Here is a 14892-nt window from a genome sequence, read left to right as displayed (position 1 = left end):
CTTGGATAAGGTGGTGTGGGATGAGTATTTCAGGTGCAGTCACACCATGGAGCGATACAAAGGCATTGTAACATCCTCATTTTTATTTTCCATTCCTTTCCTAATCATACCTAACATTCTATTTGCTTGGGAAAAATCTAACAACATATAAGTACATAAATGTTGCCATACTGGGACAGACCAAAGGTCTATCAAGCCCAGTGTCCTGTTTCCAACAGTGGCCAGTCACAAGTACCTGGCAAGATCCCAAAACAGTACAATACATTTTATGCTGCTTATCTCAGAAATAAGCAGTGGATTTTCTGAAGTCTATTTTAATAATGGCTTATGGACTTTTCTTTTAAGAAGCTAGCCAAACTTTTTAAAACCCCGCTAAGCAAACTGCTTTTACCACATTCTCTGGCAACAAATTCTAGAATTTAATTACACATTGAGTGCAGAAATATTTTCTCCGATTTTGTTATAATTTTATTACTTTGTATTTTCATTGCGTGCCCCCTAGTCCTAGTATTTTTGGAAGGAGTAAACGAGCAATTTACGTCTACCCATTCTACTCCTCAGTATTTTATATACCATTGCACACAGTATTTCAGGTGTAGTCACACCTTGGAGCAATACAAAGGCATTATAACATCTTCCTTTTTATTTTCCATTCCTTTCCTAATAATACCTAACATTCTATTTGCTTTCTTTGCTGCCGCAGTACACTGAGCAAAAGGTTTCAAAAATATAGTCAGTGATGACTCCTAGATCCTTTTCCTGACTCCTAACGTGGAACCTTGCATCACGTAGCTATAGTTCGGGTTCCTCTTTCCCACATGCATCACTTTGCACTTTCTCACAGTAAACCTAGTCTGCCATTTGGATGCCCAGTTTCCTAGTCTTGTAAAGTCATGCAATTTTTCACAATCCTCTTGTGATTTGAATAATTTTGTATCATTGGCAAATTTAATTACCTCACTAGTTATTCCCATTTCTAGATCACTTATAAATGTTAAAAAGCAGCAGTCCCAACACAGACCCCTGCAGAACCCCACTATCTACCATTCTCCATTGAGAATACTGACCATTTAACCCTACTCTCTGTTTTCTATCCTTTAACCAGTTTTTAATCCACAATACACCACCACCTCCTATCCTATGATTTTCCAGTTTCTTCTGGAGTCTTTCATGAGGTAATTTGTCAAGTGCCTTTCGAAAATCCAGATACACAATATCGACCAGCTCATCTTTATCCACGTGTTCGTTCACCCCTTCAAAGAAATGTAGTAGATTGGTGAGGCAAGATTTCTCTTCACTGAATCCATTTTAGCTTTGTCTCATCCGTGCTTTTGAATGTGCTCTGTAATTTTGTTCTTTAAAAGTCTCAACCATTTTGCCCAGCACTGACGTCAGGCTCACCAGTCTATAATTTCCTGGATCACCTCTGGAACCCTTTTTTAAAATTGGCATTATTTGGCCACCCTCCAATCTTCTGGTACCATTCCTGATTTTAAAGATAAATCAAACATATAAATGGCAAGTGACTGACTCACCTGCAAATGCGCAGTAGAGACTTCCCTCTCTGTCCCACCCTCGCGTCAAGACGTGATGACAGAGGGCGGAACAGAGAGGGAAATGGATTCGGACTGTTGGACGCTGCCGCTGGAGCCTGGAAACAAACATCACGCGCACCAACCTCCACCCTCCCCGCCGCCGCTCCCGCCCCCCCCCCCCCCCCCCCTCCGTATCGGGCCCCCTGCACTGACCTGACAGTGCCTCTCACCTCCATGTGGAAGCGCTGCAGGCAGCAGAGCTTTCACACGGAGGTGAGAGGCGCTGTCAGGTCAGTGCAGGGGGCCCGGCACAGAGGGGGGAGGGAGCGGCGGCGAGGAGAGTAGCTGGACATGAGGGGAGGGGGGAGAGGGCATGGCTGCTGGACATGGGGTGAGAGCAGGGCAGAGAGGAGGGTTGCTGGACATGGGGGGAGGGCAGGGTTGGTGGACGGGGAGGGGGAGGCCAAGGGAAAGAGGAGGGTTCCTGGATTATGGGGTGGAGGATCGGTGGACGGGGTGAGGCCAGGGGAGAGAGGAGGGCTGCTGGACATGGGGAGGGGAGAGAGCAGGGGAGAGAGGTTGGTTGCTGGGTGTGGGGGGAGGAGGCCAGGGGATACAGGACAGCTGCTGGACATGGGGGGAGGGCAGGGGAGAGAGCATGGTGCTGGACATGGATCGGGGGAGGGCAGGGGGAGAGAGGAGGTTTGCTGCACATGGATGGATGGAGGTGAGAATTATTACATTTTGCAAAACACAAATCTCGCCCGTTTTAACGGTCTTAACGGCTAGTTAAATATAACTAACAATAGTCCTGCAAGTTCATTTTTCAATTATATCTATACTCTGGGATGTATACCACCTGGTCCTGGCGATTTGCTACTCTTCAATTTGTCAAATTGCCCCATTACATCTTCAGGTTTACAGAGACTTGGTTCAGTTTCTCTGACTCGTCAGCATTGAATGCAATTTCTGGCACCAGTATCTCTCTCGCATCTTCCTTGGTGAACACCGAAGCAAAGAATTAATTTAATCTCTCCACTATGGCCTTGTCTTCCTTGAGTGCCCCTTTTACCCCTTGGTCATCTAGCAGTCCGATTCTTGTTGCCAGCTTCTTGCTTTTAATATACCTAAAGTTTTTACTATGTGTTTTTGCCTCCAACGCAGTTGTGTCTTCAAAGTCTCTTTGCCTTACTTATCAGCATTTGATTTGCCATTCTTCCTCAAAATGTACCACCTGTTCCTCTGATCCCATTCCCACCCACCTTCTTAATGCCATCTCTCCTACTCTTATTCCTTTTATCTGTCACATTCTCAACCTCTCACTTTCCACTGCGACTGTCCCTGCTGCCTTTAAACATGCTGTGGTCACACCTCTCCTTAAGAAGCCTTCACTTGACCCTACTTGTCCCTCTAATTACCGACCCATCTCCCTCCTTCCTTTTCTCTCCAAATTACTTGAGCGTGCTGTTCACCGCCGCTGCCTTGATTTTCTCTCCTCACATGCTATTCTTGACCCATTACAATCTGGTTTTCGCCCTCTCCACTCAACCGAAACTGCGCTTACTAAAGTCTCCAATGACCTATTACTGGCTAAATCCAGAGGTCAATATTCCATCCTCATTCTTCTTGATCTTTCCGCTGCTTTTGACACTGTCGATCACAGCATACTTCTCGATACCCTGTCCTCACTTGGATTCCAGGGCTCTGTCCTTTCCTGGTTCTCTTCCTACCTCTCCCTCCGCACCTTTAGTGTTCACTCTGGTGGATCCTCTTCTACTTCTATCCCTTTGCCTGTCGGCGTACCTCAGGGTTCTGTTCTTGGTCCCCTCCTCTTTTCTATCTACACTTCTTCCCTTGGTTCATTGATCTCATCCCATGGCTTTTCCTACCATCTCTATGCTGATGACTCCCAAATCTACCTTTCTACCCCTGATATCTCACCTTGCATCCAAACCAAAGTTTCAGCGTGCTTGTCTGACATTGCTGCCTGGATGTCTCAACGCCACCTGAAATTAAATATGACCAAAACTGAGCTTCTCATTTTCCCCCCCAAACCCACCTCCCTGCTCCCCCCGTTTTCTATTTCTGTTGATGGCTCTCTCATTCTCCCTGTCTCCTCAGCTCGAAACCTTGGGGTCATCTTTGACTCTTCTCTCTCCTTCTCTGCTCATATCCAGCAGACCGCCAAGACCTGTCGTTTCTTTCTTTACAACATCCGTAAAATCCGCCCCTTTCTTTCCGAGCACTCTACCAAAACCCTCATCCACACCCTTGTCACCTCTCGTTTAGACTACTGCAATCTGCTTCTTGCTGGCCTCCCACTTAGTCACCTCTCCCCTCTCCAGTTGGTTCAAAACTCTGGTGCCTGTCTCATCTTCCGCCAGGGTCGCTTTACTCATACTACCCCTCTCCTCAGGACCCTTCACTGGCTCCCTATCCGTTTTCGCATCCTGTTCAAACTTCTTCTACTGACCTATAAATGTATTCACTCTGCTGCTCCCCAGTATCTCTCCACACTCGTCCTTCCCGTGCACTCCGCTCCATGGATAAATCCTTCTTATCTGTTCCCTTCTCCACTACTGCCAACTCCAGACTTCGCGCCTTCTGTCTCGCTGCACCCTACGCCTGGAATAAACTTCCTGAGCCCTTACGTCTTGCCCCATCCTTGGCCACCTTTAAATCTAGACTGAAGGCCCACCTCTTTAACATTGCTTTTGACTCATAACCACTCGCCTCCACCTACCCTCCTCTCTTCCTTCCCGTTCACATTAATTGATTTGATTTGCTTACTTTATTTATTTTTTGTCTATTAGATTGTAAGCTCTTTGAGCAGGGACTGTCTTTCTTCTATGTTTGTGCAGCGCTGCGTATGCTTTGTAGCGCTATAGAAATGCTAAATAGTAGTAGTAGTAATGTAGTTTCCTATTTTCAGTTGGATCCTTCCATGTTCTGAAGGATTTTCTTTTAGCTCTAATAGCTTCCTTCACCTCACTTTTTAACCATTTCGGCTGTTGTTTGGTCTTCCTTCCTCCTTTTTTAATAGACGGAATATATTTGGCCTGGGCTTCCAGGGTGGTATATTTGAACAGCATCCACGCCTGTTGACAATTTTTGACCTTCACAGCTGCTCTTCCTCCCCCCCCCCCCCCATTTTTCTCATTTTATCATAGTCTCCTTTTTGAAAGTTAAATGCTAACATATATTGGATTTCCTGTGTTTACTTACTCCAGGGCTTATATCAAATCTGATCATGTTATGATCACTGTTACCAAGAGGCCCCAGCACCATTACCTCCTGCACCAGATCATTTGCTTCACTAAGGACTAGATCTAGATCTGTTCCACCTCTTGTTGGCTCCTGAACCAGCTGCTCCATAAAGCAGTCCTTGATTCCATCAAGGAATTTCACCTCTAGCATGCACTGATGTTACATTTATCAAGTCAATATCGGGGTAATTGAAATCACTCATTATTATCATGTTCCCCAGTTTGTTGGCCTCCCTAATTTCTGATAACCTTTCTACATCTATCTCTTCATCCTGGTCAGGTGGACAGTAGTACACTACTATCACTATCCTTTTCCCCTTTACACATGGACTTTCAGGTCATGGTTTGGACCAGTTCCTGGAGGAAAAGTCCATAATCCACTATTTAACACAAGCATGGGGAAGACACTGCTGTCCCTGGGATCTGTAGCATAGAATCTTGCTACTCCTTTTTGGGATTCTACCAGGTACATTTGACCTGGATTTCTTGGCTTTGAAAGAAGCTTATCTAGAATGCATCGGAGACAATAACCAGCTGCAAGAATAAGGCTGGCTATTGTGATTTGAAGGAAAGGAGCTGCAGTTTGCTTATAGTGATCTACTTCGGTCTACATTAGAAAGCAAGGCTCTGCTAAAGTCAGCAAAGTGCATCATCTAAGTTATTGATCCAATTTGCTTTTATGCACATTAATATTTCCCACACTAAGTGGAGGAACGAGAAATGCCTATGTCCGTCAGCAAGAAATGGTCCAGGGAGTAGGGTAGAGAGGCTCTTCTAAAAAAAAAAAAACCAAGGGAGATGTCTGTATAAAAAGGTGATCTTTATTGGAAAAACTGAAACGACACAGTTGCTGTGTTTTGATGTCAAAACACCTGCTTCAGTGTACAAAGATATAGCAATACTAGTATAACTGATATCATAAATATAAAACACAGCATACACAAGTTTAGTTATACAACAAATAAAATGCTGACATGAACATTATAAAAATAATAAAAACTAAAAAATATATAATATACACCAAATTGTATTTTAAATACACAAGTATGTTCTCAGTAAATGATTCAAAATTGTGTATGTATAACTAAAAACATAATAGCAGAGGATGGGAGAGACAATAAACAATGATAGTAATATATTGTGGCCGACCTCGTGGTGTTTTATACAGAGTCGGCAATGTTTTCAAGATCACATGCAACCTGAAAAGGACAAGGAAGATCCTAGTTATACAAGAGAGACAATATACATAACAGCATTGTCTGTTTTTTTTTTTTTTTTGGTCCTGTTTCTTTTTACCTTTAATTTGACTATCTCCATTGTGTTTCTATCACATTATTTTCTTTCAGCTTCTCCACATTTTCTTAACTGGCTCTCAGTAAGCCACGAGCTATGTTTACACACATTTTATCTGGTAATGTTTTATTAAGATATTTCTGGCATTGTTACTTACGAAATATGATACTGTTATCCATATGTTTCGTATACATCTGTAAAGCCTGTATTTGCACCATTGGTTACTCTCTTGTATAAATAGGATCTTCCTTGTCCTTTTGAGGTTGCATGTGATCTTGGAAACATTGCTCACCCCTGTATAAAGATCACCACGAGGTTGGCCACAATTTATTACTGACTTTCATTGTTTTTATTGTCTCTCCCATCCTCTGCTATTATGTTTTTTTAATTATACATACACCATTTTGAATAATTTCCTGAGAATATACTTTTGTTTATTTAAAATATGTTTTTGTGTTTATATTATATTTTTTAGGTAAATTATTTTTATAATCATGTTTTAGCATTTTATTTTATTTGTTGTAGAAATAAATTTGTGTTTTATCTATATAAAATCTCACCTCAAACATTCTGAAGCTCACTCTGTGGCAGGGAAACACTGGAGCCCTGCACTTAGGCTGTCACTCAGGCACCACTCACTCTCACTGATAGACCCGCCCTCAGCCATGCCCCTTCGCACATAATTCGCTACCTCAACGTTCTAATGAAGCTGCAACTTCCGGTTTGTGAGGCGGCATAGATCGGAATTTATCCCCATTACTGTTTGCCCCGCCCTCGCGTCAAATGTGATGACGTCGAGGGTGCGGCAATGCGATTGGTCAAGTGTCATCGCTGCGCCCTTGACATCATCACGTTTGACGGGAGGGCGGGCCATACATCGATCTACTATGTGACGACAAACGGAGGGAGTGTGAGGCAGGCAGGCTGTAGGTCACACGCAGCGAGGGAGCCAGCCAGCCACTCTGTACATCGCGGGGCGAAGCGACCACAACCACCCTCAAGCACGGAGGGGTAAGTCCACCAACAAGGGGAAGGGGATGGTAACCAAAGCGCCTTGCTAGCGCCCGTTTCATTGGCCTCAGAAACGGGCCTTTCTTACTAGCATATACATATTTATACTAGTGTTGCTATATTTTTGTAGACTCCTGAAGCATGCGTTTTCACGCTGAAATACAGCAGCTGTCATTTTGTTCCAGTAAAGATCACCTTTTTATACTGACATCTCCCTTGGTTTTTTGGAAGAGCCTCTCTACCCTACTCCCTGTACCCTTTCTCACTAATATTTCCCCCAGGTGTGGATTTAACGCTCTAGAACAGAAGCAAATGGTACTAAATATCTCCCCTTAAGGATGCTTAACCACGAGCTGCAATCCATTGCAGATTCACAGGAGCCACTTTTGAGATTATTCATTCTTTGTCAAGTTCCTACATGGCCATGTTGTCTTGGCTTGTGACTCTCTTATCCTGTCAGCAGTTCAGCCCCACGCATTGGGGGATGATAGCAGATGTGTGCTTGAGAGAATAGTCCCATAGCCTGCACAAAAGGCAAAAGAACTACAGCTCCAATCACGTTGCTGCCGCTGGAGAATTGTGCAAGACTCTTTTCATTGCACAGCAGTAGAAAACCTTTATGGTTACATCATTTTTTTTTTTGTTTGTTTCACAGTTTTAGCCTTCATAAAGACATACCCTGCCTGTCTAAATATTTATTAGACACTATATTTTATTTATTTTATTGCATTGCATTGCATTTGTATCCCACATTTTCCCACCTATTTGAGGGCTCAGTGTGGCTTACAATACATTGTAAATAATGGAAATACGATTTGTTACAAATAGTTATGGATTATATTGTGAGAAGTTAAGCGAAGACAAAGTCAAAGTATCGTTAGGGAATAGGACAAGGAAAAGAACAATGGAAAGAGACAACGGGAAATTAATAGGGTGATAGAGCATTAGCAAAAGAACATTCGGTATAACATTTTTTGTGAGTAAAGGTTTAAGTGTGATAAAATTACGGGGGGTGAGAGTTCAGAAGAGAATGTATTGTATTTCTGGAACACCTTATCTGGTGGGCAGGTCAAGGCATCTAAGTTAACAGTTCAGAAAGGAGCACAAATGATTGATAGGAATGACACAATTCGGTAAACCACTGCTTGTTTCCTTCTGAAGTCACCCGGCACACTTTGGGGGGAAAAAAAAAAAGTTTACATCTCCGAAGTGACTGCTGCACACATCCCAGGCTGATTCTTTTGAGAAACCTGTTCTGATTTGTCACTGAGACATTGGGAGGAAGTGGCAGTCATCGTGGGCTGCCTGTTTTTCTGTTAAAATGTACAGTATGAACTACTGTGTGTTATTTGGGGGGGGGGGGGGGGGCTTGTTAAAGGGACACCCTAGTACTGTTCATTCAGATACTTTTTTTTTTTCTCCTGGTAAAGGGCCACTAAAAAGACAACGTTATGAGAATCAGGTGCTCAACATTCAGAGTTTCTATCAATTTGTTTTCTTTTGCTTATTTATAGCATTTATATCACACATTAAACATGACTTAGGTTGAAACCTGAGAGTATTTAAAATCTTTTTTTTTTTTTTCTTCCCCTGTACCTACATCAAAGGAAAGAAAAATGGCATGTGAGAACTTGTTCCCTTTTTGCTTTGTGGAATGCAGTGGTATATTATAAAAAGGCACTTGCCTTTTTTTATTACTACTATTTGACAGAGAAGGTATTGAATAATAAAGGAAGGGTTTCCTTCTTGCAGAACTGTCCAGAGTCAGTCTAAATGTGCCAACATTGTCCAGTTCAGCACACTATTAGCAGCCAAGTTTATACAAGTTTAATTGTTTAGTGGAAAATAAATCTGTTGGCTCAGGCTGCTTGCTATGTGAATATTCAATCACCATTTCATTATTGCTACCAAGTATTACATATTAAGGGCATTTGTTTTAATTCATTTGTCCAGTCCTTACATGCACATGGTTTTGCTTTTTAAACCCAAAGGTTTCCTATGATAGCATTGTACTTATTTAAATTTTTTCTGTACAATTTTTGCTTTATTTTATCTTTATTTGAAATAAAAAAAATTTTCTTAACAAGGGGCGGGGCTAGGTGAGGGCAGGGGCCCCACTGAACTGGTCTGCAAAAGGCCCCGCAGTTGCTAAGACAGCCCTGTAGGGGAGTTGAACAAAAACTGGTCACTGTATTGTACAGCTGAGTGCTTATTGTTTCAAGTGACTTAAGCTAAAATTAAAAAAATACAGTAAATGTTAATTCTGAATATGGCAAAAGTGGAGGCTGCCTCCTCCAAACCTCTGGGTTGTTACTCCAGTGCAATAAAGTAGACTTATTTTGACCCACTGTGACTTTAGAAACCTGGGACATGTGGTTTGGACCTGGGTCCTTGGTGAAATATGATCTTGCTGTTACTGCAACAGGCTCTGTCTAGATATGCCAGAGTTGATCCAACCCCTCTTTTTAAGTAATGAGTAAGGCTAAAATGTTCTCCACCTCAGCAAGTGCACATGTTCAAGCTATAAATTATTATTTTTTTACAGGGGGGGGTGCAGTTGCAGGTGGGGTAGTTCTTGGACTGTGAGGGGAATAGTTTGCGCCTTTTAAATTGTCTTGCCCTATTCTGTAACTGCTTCATGTCTCAGCTGCAGAAGCTGGAACCCCTTTTTCCTACAGAAATGAATTGGGTCATATTTTAAGACACTTTCTTCTCTGGAACCCCTGCTGTGATTTGATTTGGCCTTTTTCAAATTCTGTGTCTTTCCTTCCCCCCCCCCCCCCCCCCCTTTTTTTACAAGCTAAGTTTTATCACTGCGTTAATTTTCTGCCGCAGAAAGTGGAACTACTTCCATAGAAATGCATTGGGTCATTTGGGGAGGAGGAGGATGGCGGCTCATCTCTAATACTCAGTTAGATTTTGCCAGTTTTTGAGCTGTTTTTTTTTTTTTTTTACTAGTTTTTTCCTCATGCTGAGTTTCACCCCATTGTGTTAAATTTTCAGTTATTTTGTCCACAGACAGATATTCTCAACCTCTCGTAGAATTCTTTTCAACTTCCTTTGGGGTTGGAAAGAATAAAAAAGGTTAGACAGCACTGGGAATTGCACAGGAGATGCCACGATATTCAACAACAAAACCACTTGTCCTGAAATCCCCAGCTATCTTGATCTCAGTTTGAGTTTACTGCCCTTTAGCACTCTGGCCTGAGCCTTCCCATAGCTGCCTCATACTGGATGCATCCAGAACAGGAAAACAGCACAAACCTATACAGTGATGTAAAATCACTGTGCGGACTACTCAACTCACAGTGCACATTTCAGCCTTTTGAGCTATGCAGTCATATCACAATTTGGGGTTACCTAGATTTTTGGAGAAACCTTTTTTGCTTAGTATATCTCAACAGCTGTGGCTATTGTGTATCTGAGGCTGAGTAGAAAGTTCTGTGTGTATATGTATACACACACACACACAAATGAATATGCTAATATGAAGGAAGGGAGAAAGAGCTGGCTTTTTGGGGGGGGAATAACCATAACGAATATGTATGAGATATATCAAGCCAGCTCTTTCTCCCTTCCTTCCTTCCTTCCTTCTTTCCTCCTTACCAAGCACTCCCTCTTCCTCTCCAGTAGTATTTCCCCACCCCTTTTCCCATACCATGCCAGTGTTGACCTTAGAAATGCATAGGCTCTATATGTAGATCCTACAAGAGGTAGTGTGTCATATTTAGGCTCTACACCCTTTCTGATGTTTTGGTGCCACCTCAGTAAGGCCAACACACAATCTCTCCACTGCAAAACGCTATACACAAACTTGTGCAAAAACACACTCATAACCTTGCTAAACCACAACAGCACTAATTCCAAGGACAGGACGAGCTACAACCTTATGCGTGAAAAGGCAGAACTGTAATTACACCAATACACTACCTTGTGAAAAAAGAGCAAAACAAAAAGGGCTGCAAATACTACACGCTAGCAGAATACTGCACCTTGATCACACATGAAAAACACATGACACAACAGACATGACACAAGGAACTAGAAATCAAAAAATATGAAGGTAAAATACTGAACTGGAAAGTTACCTCAAGAAGTCAGTCGGCATGCAACAATACTAGAGAAATTGAATCTTAAATGCAAAATATCACAGATGCTCATGCTTGCATTATGCTTTTGCCAGGGAGGGAGGGAGTGAGCGAGGGAAGGGAAGGAAAGAGAAAAGCATGTAAGTTCGCGGTTCCTCCAGGCTGCCAGGTAGGAGCGGCTCGTTTGGGTGGGGGGGCACTGCCCCCCCCCCCCCAAACTACACCCATGGGTTTATTTCAGTATACATGTGTAAAATTCCTCTTACAAAATTACTCCAGTGATGAGCGCTCCTCTGTGTTCAGGGCAGAGCAAATTTTGGGTGGAACACAGGATTGTGCACGTTATACACACATACATTTACAGCACCTCCAGTTCATTATAGCTGCAATTTCTGCTGGATTCTTGCTAGCATTTTATGAAAACACAGGCTACCACCAAGGTGACCTGTCTAAACTTGCTCTTCACATGTTTATGACCAAGATTTGTGTCAACCAAGAGCAGAAACTAAAACTAAGAGGCATTGTGGGGTGGGAGCATGGGTTTTGAGTACTAGATTTATTGAAGGTGTATGGACGTGGGGTGTTAACCTCTGAAAGTGACATCCGAGCAAGTACAAGCCACCAGTTCTGCCACAACTCAAAACCTCACATCCTCCCTTCAATGGCTGTGCTTGGGTAATGAATGCATTTTGAATGAGTTTGTGAGTGATGTGCATTAAACAGATTTTTATCCTTGAGGCCCAGTTTGGGGCTAAGGGAAAGGGGACAGGATTTGATATACTACCTTTTCTGTGGTGACAAAGCAGTTTACACATTATACAGGTACTTATTTGTACCTGGGGCAATAGAGGGTTAAGTGACTTGCCTAGAGTTGCAAGGAGCTGTAGTGGGAATTGAACCAAGTTCCCCTGGTTTTCAGACCACTGCACTAGCCATTAGACCACTGTAGGGTTACCATACATCCGGGTTTCCCCAAACATATCCTTTTTAGGCAGGTGTCTGGATGGTTTTCCTAAATTGGGGGGACTTTGTGACCATTTGACTAAGTAAAAAAAAAAAAAAAAAAAAAATTGTAGTCATTGCCAGCAGTGGCAGCATAGCCACAGGCCCACCCAACCCTGAAGTCTGGCATATCGTCCTCTTCCTTACTTCACCTCCCCCTCCGCCCCTCCCCTGGCAGTCCTCAAAATCCTCTGGTTTCAGGTACCCACTGCTGGCCAGAGTGGAGGAGTAGCCTAGTGGTTAGTGCAGCGGACTTTGATCCTGGGAAACTGGGTTTGATTCCCACTGCAGCTCCTTGTGACTCTGGGCAAGTCACTTAACCCTCCATTACCCCAGGTACAAAATAAGTACCTGAATATATGTAAACCGCTTTGAATGTAGTTGCAAAATACCACAGAAAGGCGGTATATCAAGTCCCATTTCCCTTTCCCTCCTCAAGTCTTCTCTATGCTGTGTCCCACTTCCTGTGATGTAATTTGTACAGTGGGTCGCGGTAGAGAGAAGACTTGAGGAGCTGGCCAGGAGTGGGTGTCTCAATCACTAACACTGCCAGTAAGTAGTGAGAAGAAGCCTCTTGCTCTACCCCAAATGTGTGTGGGTGCAGCTCTTTAAAATTCTTTTTTTTTGGGGGGGGGGGGGGGGAGGGCACAATTTTTTTGTGTTCACAAATATGGAAATCCTAGGCTACTCCTCCCCTACCTGACATTATCTTACTTCCACGTTATGTTACATTACCAGGAAATATATTCTACTCACGTCAAAACTTATGGTTCAGGGCAGATTACAACTAGAATGAACCAGAGACAAATGCAATCAATAAATCTAAATCAGTCATTGTGTAAAAACAAGGGGGTATGTTAAGGTGTGTTAGTGTTTTTCACGCACCTGTAAATTTAAGGTGCATTAAACGCTAACATGCCTATACATTTCTATGGGCGCGTTTAGCGTTTAATGCGCATAAACCATTTACACGCGTTAAACTCTAATGCACCCATAGTGCCGCTTAGTAAACATAGGTGTAATTTCTTAAATATCCTTGGTCAGCCCAACCTACAAAAAAGAGTAAACTAAACTTATATAATAGATGTTGGCAAAATATTCCAATAGTTGGCAGCTTGATAAGGAAATGTGAAAATTATTTTCGACCAAGAACTCTTAAAAGTTGGAAAGGGGCAAGGCTTTCTGTGCAGGCTTGGGCTGCAATGCAGGTGGGCAGAGAAGTGCAAATTCAAAATTTGTGTTTAGCTCTCAGGTGGCTAATCTGCTGAGGTGCTGGAGGCTATTGGCATCAGTTCTGTGAAGTTTTTACGATAATTCCAAAAAATGATGCTGAGCTGCTCAGGAAAACATGTACACGGGGGGAAAAAAACCCTAATTACTCATCTCTATAAAGAGTGGAAACACGTTGCGGAAAGTGTCAGTGTTAGGAAGAAGCAGGAAGTGTGATAAATAACTTTCCCTTTTTTATGTTAAGCAAATCTGATTGTCTAAGGGGGGGGGGGGCAAGAGGGAGGGCAGCAGTTTTATCACTCTGATGTTTTAACATACTATCATTTGGGTTATTTAAATGTTTTAAATATGAATGGTTATTCATAGAAATAAAGGTTAAATGGTGTAGGAGGTGGTGATTTACTATTGTATATATGGAGAAGCTTTCTAGAGTGGTACCCTAAAGTATAATAGCCCATCTATAATTTAATTTAATTATTTTTTTTTTAGTCTTTACTTCCCCATATGTAAGTGGACTAACACAAAAACCACATTTAGATCAGTGGTTCTCGAACACCTGGATAGCAATAAAGAATATGTATGACAGATGTGCTTATAAATGTGTGAAGGTCACATATGACGTAATTTCTCCAGTAGGTAATTCAGAAAATTACATAGTCCTCTTTAATTTCTATATCACAATTCTAGATGGCTTCCAAAAGAACATATGCAAAAAAATTATTCTTAACATAAAATTTAACATATTAACCACAAATACATATATATATATATTTTTTTTTTTTTTTTTTGTACCTTTTGTGAACACAGGAGCTTGATAGAGAGCTTCCAGTGGTGGAACCCTACTTTATTGAAAACCCATCGCTGGCTGGGAAGACTAAGGCTGGTTTACGAGTTACTTGGCTAGGACATGCGTCCGTGATGGTGGAAATGGATGATCTGGTGTTTCTCACAGACCCTGTCTTCAGCCAGAGGGCATCACCAGTAAGTTTTATGGGCCCCAAACGCTTCCGAGGGCCCCCATGTACAATTGACCAGCTACCCAAAATAGATGCGGTAATGATCAGCCACACCCATTACGATCATTTGGACTACCGCAGCGTGGTCAGCTTGAATGCTCGCTTTGGTAGTGAGCTGCGCTGGTTTGTGCCCTTGGGACTTTTGGGCTGGATGCAGAATTGTGGCTGTGAGAATGTGATCGAGCTGGATTGGTGGGATGAGAACTGCGTCCCTGGGCACGATGAGGTCACGTTCGTCTTTACCCCTTCTCAGCACTGGTGCAAACGGACTGCGGTGGACGATAATAAAGTGCTTTGGGGCAGCTGGTGTGTCCTGGGGCCCTGGAACCGTTTTTTCTTTGCAGGGGACACTGGCTACTGTGGTGCTTTTGAACAGATTGGGAAGAGATTTGGACCATTTGACCTTGCGGCTATTCCCATTGGAGCATATGAGCCAAGGTATGTACTCTAA

The 14892-nt window shown here is 42.6% G+C and overlaps 1 protein-coding gene across 4 annotated transcripts in view; it reads left to right on the top strand.

Annotated features, from left to right (window-relative positions):
* The window catches only part of NAPEPLD (N-acyl phosphatidylethanolamine phospholipase D), a 43818-nt gene that overhangs the window by 13157 nt on the left and 15769 nt on the right, over window positions 1–14892 (top strand). For all 4 annotated transcript variants that reach the window (XM_030216407.1, XM_030216410.1, XM_030216411.1 and 1 more), the window contains one exon: window positions 14233–14879. In XM_030216407.1, the coding sequence (XP_030072267.1) occupies window positions 14233–14879 (647 nt within the window). The remainder of the gene's footprint in view (window positions 1–14232; window positions 14880–14892) is intronic.

Source organism: Microcaecilia unicolor, chromosome 10, assembly GCF_901765095.1.
Source record: "Microcaecilia unicolor chromosome 10, aMicUni1.1, whole genome shotgun sequence".
NCBI classification, from domain to species: domain Eukaryota; kingdom Metazoa; phylum Chordata; class Amphibia; order Gymnophiona; family Siphonopidae; genus Microcaecilia; species Microcaecilia unicolor.
Note: the sequence above shows the minus strand (reverse complement) of the source record. Positions and strands in the feature narration are given on the sequence as shown.